Genomic DNA, 21,700 nt, shown 5'->3' on the forward strand with positions numbered 1-21,700 from the left:
GTTTCTGTTGTTCACTTTTGTTTCCTCTTTTCGTTAATTTGTTTCCCTCCGTTTTATTTATGATCCCGTTTTGGTTTAGTTAGATCAATTTTCGAATATAGATCATATTGGCCTTACATTCTACATCAAAACAGATAATGAATCGATTACATAATTGGATATGTCTCTTAAAATTATTACTCCATTTGCCTTCAGTAAATTAGTCAATGACAGTTGCCTCAATAGAGGTATGATCATATTTTATAAAAGGATATAATTGAGATGCTTATCAGCGCAAGGCATTTCCACAATCAGAACCAGACCCATTGTTTTCGTTTTTGCGACTTTGAAATTCATATGTGTGTGCAGTTTCCTGTTAAACCATAAACTATTTTAGAAATACATTAGACCGTTGATTTTCCTGCTAAATGGTTTAACACTTGTAATTTGACACTTTATAGCTTGTTGTTGGGTATGAGTCAAGTTCCGTGTTGACGGCCGTACATTGACCTATAAAGGTTTACTTTTATAAATTGATATTTGGATGGAGATTTGTCTCATTGGCACTCATACCACATCTGTTTATATCTTTGATAATTCTGCTTGTATGGGTACAAATACTAATGCAATGCCTTATGCATAACAATGTCGTCAAAGTGAGACTAAAGACACATAAGGGAATTCAAACTCATAAGCTAAAAATAAACTGACAAAACCATGGCTGAAAAAGAAAAAGATAAACAGAGCAACCGTACAATGTATATAAAACAAACTGTAGGAATCTAAAGACTGATTAATATAAAAACCACCAGAAACTTTAGGCGACGTTAAGGGTAAGCAAATCTAGCTTAAAATGTCAATTATGCAAGCAAAACAGATAGATAGATACGCCATGTATTGATGTGGGTTTTTTAGAGCATTATTTGTCCGTGCATTTTAAAAATAAGAACTTGAGGATGTTTGCCTTTTTGTTTCAAAATAGCTGGCTTTTTAAAAGACTGTTATAAATTGATAGCATATAAAAGAAAAGAGTCTACAAAAGCAGAATAAATTAAGGGTTCGTTTGCTTGTTTTCGAGAAAAAAAAATGAATATTTAGCGGGAAATAATTCCTTGTTGACTCTTCAAACATTTATAATTATCATCCTCAATCTTAAAAACATTATTAAGAAATACCAAGCATTTCATAACATTTTCAAATATGGCTACTGAAACTATTCGTAATAAAATTATAAAAACAACATAGAGATTTAAATATTGATGAAATTCTTTTTAATAGCAATACTTGGATAAAACCGAGGATTCCGAATATCTAGCAAAAATTCAAAAAGCAAGAGGGGCTAAACACTTAAACTTAACTGAGCCAGCTAAATGATGTCTGGTTAAAAGTTGCCTTATTGACTATCAAGCAATATATAATAATACATTTGTATTCGAATTGTAAAATTAAACTTCAACTGTTAAACAAGATTTTATTTTTAAATAATATAGTATATTCAATGCATTCATGTATCGAAATAAATAATTACATTTTGAAAAATTATAGATTCAGGACAATAGATATCATATTTTAAGGTGGTACAAAAACCTTGACTACAATTAAATCGGCTCATTTAATTTTCATAAAACTTTGACAAAATATTTTGTTTGACCCTTTGACAAAATTATAAAAATTTCAAAATAATGAAGCAGACATCTTATAAAAAAAGATAATTGGATATATAGCAGTTTGACAAACACTCATTTTGTTCATTGAGAAGTTTTATATTTTCTTAACAATATAATTTGATCCAAACGGTCAGCTGATTTAACAGAGGTATCTCCCTGTAGTGTTATGTACCCTCTTTAATACAAAACAAAAACATACGGCAATTGAACTTGTGGTTTTATGTTGTTGTATTGGAATTTTATGTAACCATTCATTTGCTGATTTAAAATGTATGAAAGATAAACCTAAAATACAGATACACTAATGAACAGTAAGAATATCAATGTAAACGATGATTACGAAGTTTAAACTTTCTTTTTGAGTAATAATCGTACAGAATTCGATAGATTTTTAATTTCAATAAGAATGTCCACTTTTATCAGAAAATATTCAGTTAAACCTTGTGACGTGTGCAAGTCCAAGTAATATAGTTACAAAAGGAGGAATATACGAAATTTAACAAATGATTACATGCTATGATAATAATAAACTTTTAAAATGACAAAATCTGCTAGTTACAACGGCAAATTTGAACGAATCCAATGAATTGTTTCTTATCACAAACAACCTGGACTTTAGTATCAGGTTTGTTAATTGCAAGTGCACAAGAAGCAGTGCTAAATCATCAATTCTTTTCTGACATAATTATGTTAAACAATCTTCTATTTATGAACAGACACTACTTTATATTTAGATTTTTTTTTTATATTTTTCACATAGTATTGGTCAACAATATTTTACAAATCTTTTAATGGCAACGCGTCATTATCTGTGATCAAGTCTCATTGTAATATTCACGTACAAGACTTTTACTTATTTTGAATTAAGGGCATCCGATCCCGTATTTAAATTTAAATGAAAATTTGCATGTAGGCTATTTTTTACCTGATTAAATCAAATGTGTAATAAAAAATATGCCTTCATGTGCTACTTTTTAAGTAAATTGAGGTTCAAATTTCAGATATATCCTAAAAATACGGATTTGTGGGCGTATTTTTCCTTTCGATAGAAATATATAACTTTTTTGTCTTAAAAGCTAAACACGATTTTTTTTGGTTAAATTATTTGTAATTTATGTGTTATATCAATATTGCCTAAATTTGTACATTTTATTTTTACCAATAACTCAAATTAATCAAATGATCATGAATGTAGGAGAAACAAGTCATTTTGTGCTGTGTATTAAATCAAATAAAAAAAAAATGCACTATTTACGTTTTCATGAAAATTGGTACACATAACCTCCTTACGTAATCAAACCAAATGTCATGTTAAAAAAAGGGGACCATGAACTCGTTTTTATGTTAAATCAGCTTGAATGATAAAATTCAGCCTAAAACTGTATCGTATGCCCTAAAGACATGACTGTAACCATCATTTTTATATGTTTGAAGAGTTCGATATGAAATATCTACTTTTAAAAAGTGGAGAGAGCTAACATTATTGATGAGAAGTAAGAAAACAGTTATAGATTTCAAAGGTCGAATATAAAATACAATACCAGCATCTCGAGATTATGTATGAGACTTAAGCTTCCCGTAAGAACCACGCAAACCGTATTTTATATAAAAAATCTACAGATGATAACATGGTTAAAAGCAAATAAATCAAAACAATATGATCAACATAATATTCACAAACGCGTTCAAAACCTTTTGTTAAACTAACATATTGTTGACAAGTTTTAAAAACCCAGCATAACATTATATAGTCACAAAGTCACAATATATCATTACAGCGTAAAACTCAAATCTAAAAAAAAGACAAATTTACGCAAAGAAATTCTTTTCATGGTTCGTTCTTTTTTAAGGAAGATTGAATATGCGATGGTTTATCATCATTCGCACATCTTTATGAAAGCATGTACACGAAACGCAAATGTTTGCATTGCAAGTCTCACACCAGTTGACAGCTTCATTTTCGTTAATGCATAATTCACACAACACTGCAGACAAATTGCCATAAGTCGGTTTTTTTTCTCCAGCCAAATCATATGTTGCAATATGCTTTGTTTTCTTGAAACGTTGATGAGCATCGTCCCCTTTAATGAAACAAATGTGTTTATCACTATGATAATTTGAATAGGGTATTTTAATTTTGATTCACGTGGTCGCGACACTAATTAAAAAGTAACAAAAACCTGTCATTTCCTGATTTGGTACTAATACCTGCATTTTCTTATGTGGTGGATTTAACCTGGTTTTATTGCCAGGCTAACTTCTAACTTGTGTAAAATTGTCATAATTCTTATATGATTTGCATATTAGGGAATACGTTGATATGATTGGTCGAGAGACCTTCCGGTAGTTGATCTTGACGTTAGTTATTTTTAGATAGACGACGTTGACCGAACTTCTTTACGTAACCAATGTAAACCAGATGACGGCGATAATAACACCAACGTTACCAAATTCATTTTCACTGCACGTTAATAGTTAAATAAAATAATACACAATACATTCGTTTTTTGCAGTTAACTTATTATTAGATGGCAAATTTCATTTTGAGTACATATTTTTGCGCTAACCAACAAATATATTCATGCTCCAGGCCTATTCATTGACATAAATATACAATTTACGTGTGATAGAGGTAATAAGTGTGGAAACTGTATTCCCTATTTCCAATTTTAAAGAATTTTAAGGATCAAACGCCTTTTTAAAAGAATTAATACGTGTATAAACTGGACCAAGTCACTCACAAAAATCATAAACGTCCTTCGGACTGTTATTTGTTTGTGAGTGAATTGCTCGAGTTTATACACCAATAAATTCCTTTAAAAAATCTAATCCAGTTAACCTTTAAAAATACCAGCAAGAGTATACTCAAACAAAGGTTTTACTACCTCAGGCAACTTTGGAATTATTCAATGTAGGTCTTTTTTGTTTTATCAAGCTCATTACATTGCAGCAAATTTACGGATGGCAGGCTTTTAACTAAAATTGAGAACGAAAATAGGGAATGTGTCAAAGAGATTGTTTAGATTTTAGTATTCGTTACAAAGCTGAATCTATATATAATCGTTTGAATATCGTTTGTTCTTGTTTTTATTTTGCATATTCTAGATGATTTCACCTCTGGGTACCGATGTTAAGACCAGTATTTTATGGTTAACAAGTGTTATATTTATATATTCCTTACCTAACCTTTATGATTTTGTATTTTTTAATGTGCAGCTTTTAATGTGGATGAAACTATAAAGATATGGTACATTTGCTATTGAGAGTAGTCCATAAAACAACATTTGGAATTTGGATCCTCAATGCTCTTCAACTTTGTACTTGTTTGGTTTTATAAGTATTTTTTTGTATGAGCGTCACTGATGAGTCTTATGTACGACACCCGCGTCTGGCGTACTAAATTTTAATCCTGAAACCTTTGATAACTACATAGGTGTCAGAAGGCGTACTCTATTTATATGCGAGTTGTGTTAAATGATTACCTTTTTGTGTAATGAATTAAAACTTGAATAACATAATTTTATACATAATGATAAAAAAAATACATACCAGATACTTCTCTTTTGATAGCCACTGTGTTCAGTTTACGTTTGATGCCAACAGATTGTAGGTCAAGCTGGTTTTCTCTAAATTAGACAGTTAAAATAACAATCTTAAGGGTTATATACCCTTGTGTTGATTCAATGCTAAACATATGGAAATTCTATAGAAAATCCACACCATTTATCCTTGTTCCCTCTTATTTGGCAATTTCATGACTGATAGATATAAGATAATTGCATGCAGTGATGACATTGATTTCCTTAAAACGAGTATATTAATGTAGCTATTGGTTAAAACAAATTAAAATGTGGACCAAATGAGGTACACCTTTAAGGGTAAGCTTGACTTTAGTGACTCGGCACGAGGTGTTTTGGAATTTACAGGTTGCTTATAACTTTTTGTAAATAAACACTAGCACATCATAGAAAAGCAAGTGCCACAAAGTACCCTGTTTCTGTTATATGCAATGAGACAATAAATAATAATGCTTTGCATCAAGTTTCTCCTTGGTATATGTACAAAATGGCCTATCTCTATTATTCATTACATCTGTAGTTTTGATACAATCGAAGTTTGAAAAATTCGTACAAAAATGGCTACAGAAGGGGTCATAAACCTTAAACGATGTAACCTATTTATTTATATACTCAATTCTGGAAGAAGAAAAAACGATACGATCAATATTTGTCAATGGGTGGTAAAGCCTGCCAAGATTTTAAAGATATACAAGGCAAAGCTGTCCATTCAATAGAATATTTACAGTAATCATAGCATGCGGGCTATATGTCAATACACAATGATTTCTTGTGTTCCTACCAGTAATGATGGTTCTAACAGGGTAACACAACCATATGCAGCGATTCAGCTGAATTGAATAATTAATTCAACGTGTAATTTTCAACATACTTTGGTATACCATGACGGTTACTTTGTATTGATAAACGAAGCGAGAGAACACCCAACCTTAGAAAAAATGACATTCCTTCCAATTTTTGGACGCATATTGCTGAAGCGTGGGTTATAATTTCATCAAGGTCATTCATAATGGCGTAAAAAAATATTTGGGACATCCGGTTAACAAGTATATGCAAATCAAAATAACAAAATATTATCATTAGTTTAAGCAACCTAAGGTCACTAACATTCATCTACTTGTACTGTCTATATTCGGATATTGCCTTAAGGCGAAGTGTACGTAATTAAACTACACAATGGATTTTTTTTGTAGATTCTGCTTATAAAAATAAATCGGAAAATAAAATAAAAAAAGGGGGTAACCGTTTTCGTTTTTGAGATACGAGTTGTTGAAGTTAACAGTATCATACACCAAAATTACAAAGGATATATAGGAAAAATCGTGAAATTCGACAGGAATTGTTACATTTCAAAGATTTTATATTATATTAGACAATCGATTTTTTTTTAATTTATGAGACGATTCTAAAATGTCTGAGGAATCGATTGGTGCAAAGAAATTCCTTAGCAACCGTGCTATTTTTTCAAGCTATACACTGTTAAAGTTGAATCTTGAGTGTAAAAAAAACAAAAAACAATGACAACGTTATTGACGTCACAGCAACAGTTACGACGCTTCATATAGTTATGTACTTTGTTGGAGTTAGTGTTGCTAGGTCTTTAGTTTTTTATGTTACGTTTTGTGTACTATTCTATTGTATTTGTCTATTATACATGTTATATTCGGGTGTGTGCGGAGATCGCCAAGCTAGAAAACGGTTGACATTTTCTTCATTATAAACTAGAACTATTTTCGACCTTGGTGCCTTATTGTTGTTAAAATCTAAACACTGTGACGTGTTTTCAAAATCCTTGTTCCCATAAAACGTCATTTCATCAAGGTCTCTTCTCAGAATATCAGCCATCTGTCTGGCACAGGATAACAAATCAATATTTAAGTAAATTTAAGTTGTGTGGTAATTCTTAGTACATTTGGGTAAATTTATCTTATCTTTGTGCCGCATAAGCATCTCTATAATTCAACACATCCCTGAGCCACGACATTATATATTTTATGCATTGCATGCTTTTCTTTTAATCACAATTCAGACCGGCTAGTAACCGTTGTATAACTTTACACGTCTGAAGACGAATATTTGAGTGAAACATTTTTGTATGATTTTTATTTCTTGAAATCAATCTGAAATCTACAACAGTGAGGAGAAAATCGGACATGGAAAGGGCTTGTATTATTCGAACAACTCAAATTGAAACTCGGGAATATATTTCTAGCTGTTCGGAATTCGCGGAAACAAATGATTTATTTCGGCCATTACGGTATTGATTCAATATGAAACAGGGGCGTAGCTAGGTATTTAATCAACTGTTTACACATGACATTCGATAATTAAAGAGTTTGGACAACTTCACCGTCTTTCATCTACAGATAAAATTGTTTATTAATTTATTTTAATAAAACAAAAAAATGTGAAAAAAATTATGTGTAGACACGTGCCTAAAGTGCCTAACGGCAGCTACGCTCCTGTGAGATACCAATTATTTCTTTTAATAAATTCGAATACCAGTCAGTTTATAGGACTTCAGTTTGAAATAGGGGCGGCAATCCATTCATTTTATCCAATCAATTGGGGGAGGGGTCAACATTGATAGTCAAAAAGCCATGAAATATTCGATAAAAAACGTTGAATGTAAATTATATGAACTTCAAAGTTTCATATTATAAGACTAGCAAACCACGGGCTTCCTTACCTCCCCCCCTTGTAATTCTATATTCTATTCATTCATAATCTTGAATTGAGACTTGATACTTCAAAATTACATTCTCTAATTTTGAATGATGCACACAGACACAATAAAAGAAAACAGATTTCGCTATATATCTCTTCGAAATTGGAATTTGTGAAAGAAGAAATGACATGTTATATTTTATCTTACATGTGTACTTTTAATTTCAATATGGTTCTAAATTTATATTTAGTTTTCCCATTAATTGTGGACGGAATAGAAGACACCTGTTTATTTTCTGCACATGTAGAAAAAGTTGAAAACTGGGAGTTGAATGACATAATTTTTACTTATTTTAAGATAAATGTTAGAGTGAGACAACTTTTAAGTTACTGAGTAATTTTAGGGCCTAATTTATTTTTTATTTGTTTTCCGTCTTTGTTCTTCCGACTGGTAAGTTTTACACTAGTGGTCAAATTATTCTCTTGGTATATACTATAGTCTGATTTCTTATATGAAGATAAATCATGTCCTTAAATTTTCAATTGCACAAAATACGAACATTTAAACGTCTTTTTAATTAAACAATTAAATTCACACGTCTTTCATTAATTTTTTGTAACCTATTATAAAACTTTACGTTGAGTACTGTGTTTTTCGTTCAAGACTACGGCTTTTTTAAAACGATATTGTTGGGTCAATTCAGGTTTCATTTTAATTAATTTGATATCAATAGAAGAAAAATGGTTAGATGTTTATTTGTTTATTTGTTTATAATTTTGTTGTGAGGCGTTTTTTCTTTCTGTTAATATCATAAACACGAAATGCCTTCTCCTACGCGTCTAAAACAAAAAAAAAACAGTGTTTTTAAGTCAGGCTGCACACAGAACAAGGTACAGAATGCTGTGATTTCTAATTGGAGTTGTTTAGATAATTTCTATGAGGTTTAAAGACAGCACAGGTGTGCTTGTTGGATTAATTATAGACCGCAGAAAGTAGTTTCCCTTTCGTGTGTCCTTTCTTGGAGTAAAGGAGATGGCTTTCGTAACTAACGACGAACGTTTTTAAATCCGCTAGAGGCGTGCAATAACGTACACTTCGCCTTAAAATACACCTTAGTATAGTGACAATAGCATGAAATATGACATCATTCTACTGCTCTTGTATTGCCAAAAGTTCATCTAATTTTTAACATGAGCAATTGTATCTTGAAATTAGAAACAAATACTTTTGATAGACTTCATGATATTTTTAACATTAGCAATTCATGTTGGTGTCCTGGAATTAGAAACCCATTAGAAAGCAATAAATTCGCAAATATCGAAATACGCGAATCAATAGTATCGTTATTAATCTGCATGATTTATATTATTATATGTACCGCATTTCTGTTTTTAATCCTTTTAGTGCACCCATTAATTCTGCAATTATCCATTGGATATAACCAAGTTCTTCTGCAATATCTCCATCATCCACTATGTGATGTTCTTGGCTATAAACATAGATATCAATTAAAGATTATACTAATATTGACGTATTGAGACAAAGTTCCCTGGAACATGAATTTGTATTATTTACTTCACTCAATAGTACTTCAAATAAATCCTATTGCAGTATTAACACACACGATTGGTGCCATTTGTAGAACAAAACCTTATATGCCCTCTATTGCATGTGATTTAAATAGCAATATTTGTGAGTTTTGTGTTTTGGAAATTGAAAATATAGTCATAATTATTTTGTAAACAAAAAATGACCATTTTAGTATTATAAATTTTTTTCTAGGTTGTACAATTTCACCTTTTCTTTGTAACTTAAGGTTGGTATATCAACAAAAGGTATATAATCAGTTAAGTATATTTTTTCATACATCACAATATATCGCAATAAAAGATTGGATACCGCAGCTATTGGACGGAAAATACTTACACCGCTGATATGAAAGTCCTTTTTTATATCGGTTGTTGTTCCAGGCCGATTGTCATTCATGCTCGATCTGGACTTCTTTAAATTTAGTTTATAGTATTATATATTATGTTATATTATTTCTGGTTCAATTTTTTTATAAAAATATATTAAGATAGTAGTCCAGCATGTACATGTACATTGAAATGTTAATAAATATGCACTAAACATAAATAAATCTATACCGTATTTCTTCTATTAAGGCTGTCACTGTGTCTTTTAGGTTTGCTGTTGACATCCTGATGATATCAAGTTCCATTTGAATACCTTCTGTCCCTATGATAACTTTACGGCTATAAATAAATTGGTTGTAAAATTACAAATATATGAATAGTTGAAATTTATCACAAGAAAGTCTGGTTATTGGTTATGAAACACAATATAGGGTTTTGATCTAAGGAGAAAGTGAAACTAGGGATAAATTAAAACTATAACTAAATCTAAAAAGTATGTCTATGATTTTCTGTATTAGAGTTTCAAAGCTGAAGTATAATAATACTGGTCTGAGTTCTTCGATCAGATTCTCCTCGGGGTGTTGATATAAACAAAACATGATTTTAACGTATTGTGATCAATACTGATAAATATAAGTACCGTATTTCATCGGCTAAGGCATTAACAACGCCAATCATTCTTCCTGCTGTTTCTTCAATGCATATCTTTTGTTTGGCAATTCTGTTTGCATCCGGTATTTGGTTATTGCCACTGTAAACAGAAAGTATGTCTACTTAGCCTGTGTCGCTCACCTATATCGTATGTGGTTTTGAATATCATAACACATAGTATAAAATACTCCAATAATGATTGATACCAAGAGATTGGTTGAATTGTTGTTTTACGAAGGTTACTGACAACCCCTTATCATTACTTTAATTAGTTTCAAGTTGTTATCAGTTGACTTTTTTTTTCAATTTTCACATATTCTTCTCTTGTTAACCCCTTTGTCCTATTTTAGGAGCTTGTTGTTTACAATTTATTTCTAATGATCATAATGATTAATATAATAACAACACACTTTTTACCAATGCAGGGACAGCAACCCATCAACGTATTGTCTAAAGCGTCTGCACATTTCAGGGAAGATATATCTCAAACTGGTGAACATGTTTATTACTGATAGATTTGTCAGGTGAGCTAAAACGTTACCCTTTTTATTAACAGATTTCTATCATATCTTACATGTGCCTGTAAAAAACATTAGGGTTTACGCGGATGAATAACATGAAAAATTCATTCAAAGGCTTTACACACATGATCATCCAGCGACTGATTTGTTCTTTAATACTTAAAAAAAGTATTATCTTTAAAATATCTGAATGTCAGAAAAAGAAGATAGCAGGAGCTTAGCCGGAACTTCTGTTTATTTGCCAGTCGCTGATTCTGCAAGTAAGAGGTAACTGTTCACATTTCTACTACTAGCACATTTGTTTATAGTCTAACAAAACAGATAAGCCTACTCTACGATGTTTACCTTTATTCAACACGCTTAGTATGACGTATTGGTGTAAACAAATATAAATAAATGTACCGTATTTCATCCTGATATAGAATAACGCCGTCTTTAATACTTGCTGTAGGTCTTTTGCTAAAGTTGTTTTGACTGGAAGTATCTGACAGTGTTTCGTTCGCTCTCTGATGCATTGGACTATTGAAAAAGTGTATTTAAGATTTTCTAAAAATGTGAACCTTTTTATGTAACTGTCCTGTCTTTCATATTTTTCTAGCTAAAACATTAGGTAAGTTTTTGGAATCTGTGTTAGACTGTATACAAGGTTAAATGTTTCCCCGATTACACTTATATATACATTTTTTTTAAGATTTTGTAGGTCATGAAAGGTCTTTTGACAACATTTCAGCAGATTCTTGATTTTCTTTCTTTTGATTAAAGACCAAAATAGTACCAATACAAATATATGGTAAAAGTACGAGTCAGCCTTTTTCCACCATATTTTATCAATCAAATATCTTCTATAGGAGCTATCAATATTTTTAGCTTATTTTGATTTAAATTCTTGATTTATTCAATATCACTTAAGATCAAGGACATCCTAAAGTTCTGGATCTTATGTTTTTAAAAATTAAGAAAACTAAGAGGTACCGAACACCACATCAGATGTCAGTTTTGATATATTACACATATGATCATACAAACATCCACTTTCATAGTACGATTCGGAAACAAGCTGTACGTAGTTTATACTAATGGGCTGTATAGAAATGCATCAAATTAATGATTAACAAGAACAAATAAGATGTATATATACTTCGTGCTGCAAAATAGATTTAGGCATGTGTCTAGTATGCCTGTTCACACAAATAAATATGCGATGTTCGCCAAACTCACAAATCATGCGATCAACTGTCAATATACAACAAGGGACTTCATTGCCGTAATGAGTTATTTTAATACATCAATGTTAGTATCACTTAAAAAATGGTGTATTTTTATTATTAGTAAAGATCATATCGTTCGTTTAAAGGTTTATAAATTAAAGTTGTTTGTGCTTACCGTAATTCTAACAATAAAGACAATGTAAATGGTTTTAGTTAATATATTCTACTACGGATATGCATTTCAAACTAATTTTGATTTCAAAACTCTGAAATGTATTACCGTATTTCATTCGTCGCTGCATTTACGTCGTCTATTATTCTTGCTGTTTGTTTTCCGAAGTAATCATATTGACTGGAAGTAACCTCATCTTTCACTATCTGATCCTTGCAACTGAAAAAAAATATAACCATTTTTTATTTTGGATTATACTAAAAGTGTCCGTTTTCCAGCAATATTTTTACTCTGAGATTTCCGATCTTCAATGTTTATTTTATTTGATACGTTTAGTTGTACCAATTCACTCGCAATTAATTAAGATTATAATAGAATGCTTATCTCCGGTGCTTTGCTTTTGCGCAAATTAGCATTTCATTTGTGCAAAAATAATCTTTCATTTACGCCACAAACCTTATTGTGTATGCGCCATTAATATATGTAACACAGATTTATAATACAAAAATTGAAGCTTTATTCAAAAGAATCTTTGATTTAAAACTTAAAAGCTTACTTTTTTTACATGTATTGCATGATAAAACATATTCATCTGTAGTCAATTATCGTAACCATATTGAAAGTTCTATACACTGATACATTCTTAGTAAGTGACTTTTCATGATAATGTTAAATACAGCAGTTCTGTTATAAATTAAGGAGATCAGGAAACCAAAAAGAAATCATTCTACACTAGAGTAAATCTAAAAGTTTGTTCTGAAACACGATTTGTAAGCAATGGCTCGGATGTACTCATATACACTGGATAATCTTTATAAAGGTCAAAGACTTGTTTCCTCTATATACAAACAATAACATATGATATGATTGCCATTGAGACTATATCCATCGATTTTTGAACGAACTGGATGAAAGAAATTTTAGGAATTCATAAAGCATTTAAAAAAAACATAGCCAGAAGAGACATAAAAATTATGACACAATCCAAATCAGAAAAATAAATTTAGCCTTGTGGCGCAAATAAAAGATTGAATTTTGTAAAATTTGCACAAATGCCACTCCTTACCGCTGTATTATGGAACGCCGGAACTGTCTTAAATAGTGTAAATATTTAATGTGTTCTGTCGCTTTGTCTTTACGTCCTGTCTTTTCTTCTTTATGTTATGTGCAAATGTCTGTATTTCATGACACGGCATCTCTATGTTATGTCAAATTAGTTATTTGTTTGGTCAAATAGTAGTATGATTTGTCATTGCTAAAGTTTGTCGTGTACAATAAGCATTACATCATGCTTTTACTACTATATATTCTGTGAATACTTCGAAACTTTATGACCAACCACCTTTACATTCTCTCATATTTTATCTTATAGTAATGTATGTTCTGTCCTTTTTGCGTCCTGTCTCAAATGCGTCCTGTCTCAAATGTGATTGTTATGCCGAATGTTCTAAAGGTTTTGTTTTGATACACCTTTGTTCTATGTAAACCTCATAATATTATAGTCTTTTGGCGGTATGTTGTGTTAATACATATGTATCTCCAGTGAAAAACACAACACATCATGGTATAGTTCCTATGCGTTTTGCCAAACAATTGATACTCTCTGTGAGCATTCATTACGTCATTTGCAAATGCCTTTTACATTATGTGCAAACAACTTATACGTTTTGTGCAAACCTCGTTTACCTTATGTGCAAACATCGATCCCCTATGTGCAAACACCGTTTACCGTATGTGCAAACATAGTTTACCCTATGTGCAAACATAGTTTACCTTAAGTGCAAACACCTATTGCGTTATGTGCAAATACCTATTAAGTTATGTATAACAACTACATCATTATGTGCAAACACAATTACTGTATGTGCAAATGACGCTTACATTATGTGCAAACACCGATAACGCTTTGTGCAAATGCCTATTAAATTATGTCCAAACATCTATTACGTTAGGTGCAAACACCTATTACGTTCTGGTGCAAACACCTATTACGTTATGTCCAAATACCAATTACGTTATGTGCAAACACCTATTACGTTCTGGTAAACGCTTTTTTGACACAGATTAAAACAAAACGCATCAGTGATATACATTTTGAAAATTTAGAAAATTTTAAGTTTTAGCTTTCTAAAACGTTCTAAACTACTTCGCTGTATTCTCTTTCAAGGTAATATCCATTAGATGCTGAATGTGGACTGAAGGTTATATATGTGCATCGGGTTGTTGATTTAGTATTGGAAATGTAGTATCTTTATATATTGATTGATATAAAATTGTTATATAAATATTAAGTTTTTTTGTTCTACTTAAAGAGTGTGCGTTATACATCCATTCTTTTTATATTTTGTTCACTTTACTTGTTGAAAATTAAAATATTTACAAATATATAGACACGATTCTCGAGGTGTGTCTCTCTGGGGTGTGCCTAGATTGAAAAAAGTCATAAAATACATTTAATGCATTTTTGAAAACATTGTACAGGAACATTTTTTAGCAAACAAATCGTGCATATTGCAGATAAGCATTGCAAATAAAGACGTATTAATGATTGATATTTCAATTTTCAATTTCAGTGTTTAATATATGCATAATAAAACGACCATGAATTATATTAACATTTGATCTGAAATGTAATACACATAGTTAATTTTCCGGCATTTGATGGCTTAATATCCTCAGAAGAGAACAGTCTGTAAAATATATTTTTTTGAACATAAATTAATGATACGAAAATGTCGTTAAACTCGTTAGAAACATAAACAAAGTAAAAAAATCTTTAATATTCATACACACGTACAGAAAAATTGTGTTACCGCATGCAGAAGAATATCTCAAGAACGTTTGCAATTTCCCATGCAGAGTTATCTGTCTTTGCTCCCTCTCTCTGCATGGGACATTGAATGTTTTGCTTGAAAATATGAATGCCCACTCAAATTCAATCTATCAGAAAAATTGAATTATTACAGAACAGTGACCAACATGCACTTGCACAGCACTATAATTAATATAGTGCAACAGAACGATATACAAATGGATAAAAATTATATATACATGTAACTGTAATTTACAAATATTAAAATAATGTATAACAAAAAAAACAGAGTTTACTGATTTGTATAACTTCTACGATGAGGTTGAATTTATCATCCGCACACCGAAAAAATATATATCTGCACTTTAACGTCACTTTCAGGTAAAGGGATGTGATTTGGTTTTCTGAGACAAGTACTTGTGACCGTCCACAGGAACTTGCGGTCATCCGATGTTCAGTACTTCAGTACTTTGATTAATATCTTTAACATAAAGATGTTCTCAAAAATTAATAAAACATAACAAGTGTTTTATATTTTTTTTAAATGTCTTATTATCCTTATTTTACCTTCATTCATTTTGAGAACTCAAATCGTATCAATGACATACTGCACATTTAAAGATTTTTGAAAACTGGGAGTTAGCTGGCAATTGTTTCATGATGCTTTAAACGGAGGGTTTCAACAAAATTCCAACAATACAAAACATGACAAGTGAACTTTCTTAATTTTTAATCAGTAGCAGGAAAATTACAAAAGAATTTAAACCTTCCCTTTCGTGTTAAAGTCTGTCACAGTTTTCTTTTCGTTATATTGGTGATTTTTTTTAAAGAATTTTGACTAAATATGTTACGTCGATTTCAAGGCGAACACGATTGCATCAATTCAAGATTTTTTCGGCACTTTGAGGATAATTTGGATTGAATCATATGAACTTCATGCCTTGCTAGCTATTAATAAAAAAAAAACGTCTCGCTTTAACAGTAGCCGAGAAAAGGGGGACCGATATATCTAAAAATGGCAATATTTAACGGAAACTGTCAAAACATATTTTAGAATGATAACATTTAGATCCAAAAAATATATTTGTATAAAATTTTATATTTTTTAAAATAAAATTTCTCAAAATAATGGTGTGCAGCAAATCCTTTTTATGAACATTTGGCTTAATTGTGTATTTAGCTATATTTATCGAACCATTCGCGTTCATAACTAAACGCATCGAAGCTTACCGTTTATACCGTATATCCCGTCATAAATTCAATAACATTCATTGCATTTATGACTCTCCATTCGGAAAATAGGTTGATGTTTCTAATTTATACGACGATATTCGTTGAAATATTGAACAAAAAGATCAATTCATATCAACAACTGTGGAATAATGTATTGATTATAAATGTACTTTGTCGGTAAACGTGAAATTTATTTGTACGAGCTTTAGAAACAGGACGAAAAGCGAGGCTTACCGAATTTTCTATTGTTTCGCAGCGAGAACTAATACATTTTATATTTCTGACAATGTACATATATTGTTTACAATTTACACCTAGTATTTAAGCATAAGTTGTATAAATCTTAACCATTGTCTCTGATTTTTACAATTATTGAAACGCGGAAGCGGAGAAAACCGAAAATGAACTATATATTACCCAGAAAGAAATATCCATATTACCGATTGATCAACATGGAAGCGGGTAGCAGGAAAATTTATTTGTACATGTACAATCAAAGCAAAAAAATGTTGTTTACCCGTTATTTGTAAACAATAACTAGCTAATTGCAGGATAAAACCGAATAACTTAACTGTAACCATTTTTTTTTTAAACTGGTGAAAAATTAAATGGAGTAGAAAAATAAATAGATTAGATGACTATGCATACCGCATAGTCATCTAATCTATTTATTTTTCTACTCCATTTGTTAAAGGTGTTTTGTTAAAGGCCATAAGAAGATCTATGGTTATTTATTTCTATGTCATTTGGTCTCTCGTAGAGAATTGTCTCATTGGCATTCATATCACTTTTTTTTTTTTTTTTTTTTTTATAGATAGTCAGTTTTTCTTCTGAAATTCAAATGAAAAAATTATGATATGATGACCATTTTAGCAACGAAATTATTTATTTATTCTTATAGACAACAAAATAAACAATATGCATATCACTTATAAAAACAAAATAATAGAAGAAAACAATTACAATTTACTAGAATATGTATTTTTTTGTATCGTTCTTGATGACACGGTTCGAAAAGTTACCGGACCAAATACGGATAAATGAAAGTCATTATCTGGAGTTTCAAGTTGCGGGATTTAATTTCGAGTATGGCCAGTGAAGGTGAAACAAGGCTGATAACCATTCCATTCAGAAAAAAAAATGTGTATGCGTTTTTTTTTGGAGAAATTGCAGCTCTTTGTTACACCCTTCTACCTGTCTGATCCAAAGTCGGATCAAATTTTTCCAACATCCCTGTTAGTTTTTAAAAAAATTGTCAGATAAGAGGGGTTGGTCACCTGACCACCCCTATTCAGGACACCTACCGGTCTCAACACGCCTTGTCAGGGACGGAGGAAATAATACGTCTTAGGAAGGTTGTTCAGAATAATATGCACAACTGTTAAAGGAAATGAACGAAAATAAAATCATAAACATGTTGTAGGATTCCCTAGCTGCTACATGAATCATGGGAAACGTCATTACATTTGTAGCATTAATCTAGTACACGTTTCTCGCTAGATGAAAACCCTACTGGGAGGGTAATAACAAATCATCCTGGTCTCTTGTGAAGAGTTGTGACATTGGCATTCGTACCAAATCTTCCTTTTTATATCGTATTGTTCTTTTCCGTTGCACCTTTTGAAAACTAAAGTCGTGTCTGTATATTTGTTACAATTTTCAACAAGTAAAGTGAACAAATTTTCAAAGCATGGATGCATAACGGACACTCTTAAAGTAAAGCAAAATAATTTCCCATAAAACTAGATACATTGTATGTATATAGCGTTTTTAACCAATCAATATAATTAATATTAAAATCTACAGTTTGTTAGAAAGGTCAAACTTTTAATTTTCTTCATTTTCAAAATGCATATCATTGATGCGTTTTGTTTTAATCTGTGTCAACAAAACGTTAACCAGAACTTAATAGGTGGTTGTACGTAACGTAATAGGTGTTTGGACATAACGAAATAGGTGTTTGCACATAACGTAATAGTTGTTTGGACATAATGTAATAGGCATTTGCACATAACTTACATGGTGTAAGCACATAATGTAAGCGGTATTTGAACATAACGTAATAGTGTTTGCACATAATGATGTAGCTTTTACACATAACTTAATAGGTATTTGCACATAAGGTAATCGATGTTTGCACACAGGGTGAACGATGTTTGCACATAAGGTAAAAGAGGGACAGTCAAACTCATAAATCTAAAACAAACTGACAACGCCATGGCTAAAAATGAAAAAGACAAACAAACAACAGCACACACGACACAACATAGAAAACTTAAGAATAAACGAGGTTTGCACAAAACGTATTAGTTGTTTGCACATAATGTAAAAGGCATTTGCACATGACGTAATGAATGCTCACAGAGAGTATCAATTGTTCGGCAAAACGCATATGAATTATACCATGATGTGTTGTGTTTTTCACTTGAGATACATATGTATGAACACAACATAACGCCAAAAGACTATAATTTCATGAGATTTACATAGAACAAAGGTGTATCAAAACAAAACCTTCAGAACATTTGACATAACAATAACACTTGAGACAGGACGCAATTATTAACTGACTTACGTAAAAGAAGAATAGTATCAGCATAGATAAAATATGAGAGAATGTAAAGGTGGTTGATCATAAAGTTTCGAAGTATTCACAGAATATATAGTAGTTACAGCATAATGTAATGCATATTTTACACAACAAAGTTTAGCAATGACATTTCATACAATTGTTTGACCAAACAAATAACTAATTTTACATAACAAAGAGATGCCGTGTCAGGAAATAAAGGCATCTGCACATAACATAAAGAAGAAATGACAGGACGTAAAGCCAAATCGACAAAACACATTAAATATTTACACTATAAGACATCGTTTCATACTGTATCCCAAATATTGATATCTGTACCTTTTAAATCTACAGAAAATTATGTGGTATGGTTGCATATGAAACAACTCTCAACAAGAGACATAATGACACAGCAATTAACGTACAAAGAGAATATAAGATTACAAGGACGTATCCTTAGAAAATATTTAATTTGAGCGTAAGAGATAGAGGTTAATCCAAAACACGCATTTAACGCACAATATTTGAAAGAAAATTAATGTCAAATGCAAACACTCATCATATATAGCTGCGATGGGTTTTTCATCAATTCCCCGTCGTCAGTAGTTGAGTTCGATCATAATTTATTACATAATATTATAAAACTGCCCGCTTAGTTATAAAGATAATATTAGATATGTTATCACAGTAATGACAATTTTCAATTTTTCATTGATGAATATATTTACCGTTTTTCTTTTGCTGTTAATCTTTGATCATTTTCCAAGAATGCAATTCTCTCCAGGATAAGATTACTATTAAGAATATATTGAGTATTTCAGAGTATAATACACATAAATGTAATTGTCAATTGTCTCTTTTGGTTTTCTTTTTATTTCTTAATCTTAGTTCATTTATAAGTAATTGAGTTTAGCATGTTAAGTATAAATAAAGGCAAAAGTAGTATACCGCTTTTCCAAATTCATAAATCAGTTTAGAAAAAAAAATCAAAGCCGGGTTACGAACTAACACTGAGTATGACGTCCAATTTCACACAACTAGTACACTTTTGTTTAAGGGCTAGCTAAGGCCGATCTCCGGGTGCAGGATTAATTCGCTGCATTGAGGATCCAATGGATGTTTTTCGGTCTTGAATCGGATTGTTGTCTCTTTGACATATTCCTTATTTCAATTCTCAATTTCATGTACATTTCAGTGATTCAACATTACAACAATGTACTCAAATAATTTTCAATGTTGTAATATTGATAGTTGCATATTGTTAACCGATCAAGTGAAAATTAGCAGATAGATAGAACCTGTTCGTGAGATGATATCCCTATCCAACGAGTTTATAACATGTTGTTATACACATTCCTATTAGGTTTACGTCTACTTATATATAATAAATATATGTATCATGTATATATGTACCGTTTTTCTTTTGGTGTTAACTCTGGCTTTGAAGAAACAAAATTCCTGCAAAAGACATACCGAAGTGATTATTATTGTAAATGTGATTAATATCTGAAAGGCAAATAAGACTATAAATCTTCAATATGGAAAACAATTTATATTCAACATATGTGCGACTATTGAAAGTACATCATAGCTATAAAACACGTTAAGATAAAGCATCAAATCTTTGATTACCGAGTGTTAACTCCGGTAAATTAGAAAGACGATATTAACATCTTATAAGCACGTTTGATATTGAAAGTATTTTTAGGTTTACGAGTAGTAATATAACTGTAGCTAGATTTATTAGTCTTTTTTTTTCTTTGATTTTTGTTCTATTTGCACATTTCTAGAGCAGTGCATGGAAAATATTTCTTATCACAGGTAGAAAATATGTTCTCTGTTGATTTAACTATGACTGTAATACGATACCTCAGTAGCATGGGTTCGAATCCCGGCGAGGGGAGAACCAAAAATTTATATATATATAACCCAACAATGTTAGATCTGTAAATTTGCTTTCGCAAATTGTTGGTTCTTCCCTCGCCGGGATTCGAACCCATGCTACTGAGATATCGTGAGACCTAATCGCCTGCACTGTAGCCGTCTCGCTAGACCACACGACCACCTGGGCAAATTTTGAAATCAAAATGGATATTGTGTCATCGTCTTACATGCAACAGGCATTAGGTACATTATTAGAAACATTATTAGACAAAGAGGTGAATATGGATAGGGCAGTACAACAAGTCCGTGATATCTTTGCTATGTCAACAAAAAGTGTTGATCAGGTTGCAAGAGCAGGTGCTTTTCATCACCTTATTAGAAGAAAAATAGTAATGGAAGATACTGGGTTAAATGATATAGAAGAACTTAAAAATTCTTTTATTTCTTTACCACTTTCAAGCAGTGGAGTGTTTGGTGACAAGTTTGAACAAACCTTGAAAGATAGGATAGAAAAAAAACAAACAACTTAAGGAATTGCTTCCTGAGTTACATATTGGAAATAAACCTGGGTCTTTTCTGGGTAAAAGAAAAAACACTGCTGCTAGTGATTGGCAAGCAAAACGTGTAAAGCGAAATGTTAATCAGAACAGTTTTAAATCTACCCCAAGTACTCAGCGTTCTTTTCAGAGAACAAGCACTGTTTCAAGACCTGACAAAAGTGACAATAAGTTTGAGAAAACTGGAACTAATGTTCGTCCCTCATGGGGCAACCAGGGAAAAAAACCAACAAAGAAAATGACTGTTTAAAGGTAAGCTTTATCATGGTTTGTCATCCGGAG

The 21,700-nt window shown here is 31.2% G+C and overlaps 1 protein-coding gene across 1 annotated transcript; it reads right to left on the bottom strand.

Annotated features, from left to right (window-relative positions):
• Positions 1-654: 654 nt before the first annotated feature.
• LOC139502441 (uncharacterized) lies at positions 655-20,526 on the bottom strand. The gene is made up of 9 exons (XM_071291917.1): positions 20,391-20,526; positions 19,706-19,771; positions 12,469-12,579; positions 11,383-11,499; positions 10,449-10,559; positions 10,040-10,147; positions 9,271-9,381; positions 5,196-5,272; positions 655-3,727 (listed from the first exon to the last, which is right to left on the bottom strand). The coding sequence occupies exons 4-9, from the start codon at positions 11,493-11,495 to the stop codon at positions 3,492-3,494; spliced, it is 756 nt and encodes a 251-aa protein (XP_071148018.1). The 5' UTR covers positions 11,496-11,499; positions 12,469-12,579; positions 19,706-19,771; positions 20,391-20,526; the 3' UTR covers positions 655-3,491.
• Positions 20,527-21,700: the final 1,174 nt, after the last annotated feature.

Source organism: Mytilus edulis, chromosome 14 (assembly GCF_963676685.1).
Source record: "Mytilus edulis chromosome 14, xbMytEdul2.2, whole genome shotgun sequence".
Lineage (NCBI taxonomy): Eukaryota > Metazoa > Mollusca > Bivalvia > Mytilida > Mytilidae > Mytilus > Mytilus edulis.

Excerpts from the sequence above, each read along its gene's own strand:
- LOC139502441 (XM_071291917.1), bottom strand. The coding sequence starts at position 11,495 with ATGCATCAGAGAGCGAACGAAACACTGTCAGATACTTCCAGTCAAAAC. Across the intron at positions 10,148-10,448 it reads GCCTTAGCCGATGAAATACG|CCGTAAAGTTATCATAGGGA; the intron begins GTACTTATATTT and ends ATTTATTTATAG. Across the intron at positions 3,728-5,195 it reads TATCAAAAGAGAAGTATCTG|GGGACGATGCTCATCAACGT; the intron begins GTATGTATTTTT and ends GTTTCATTAAAG.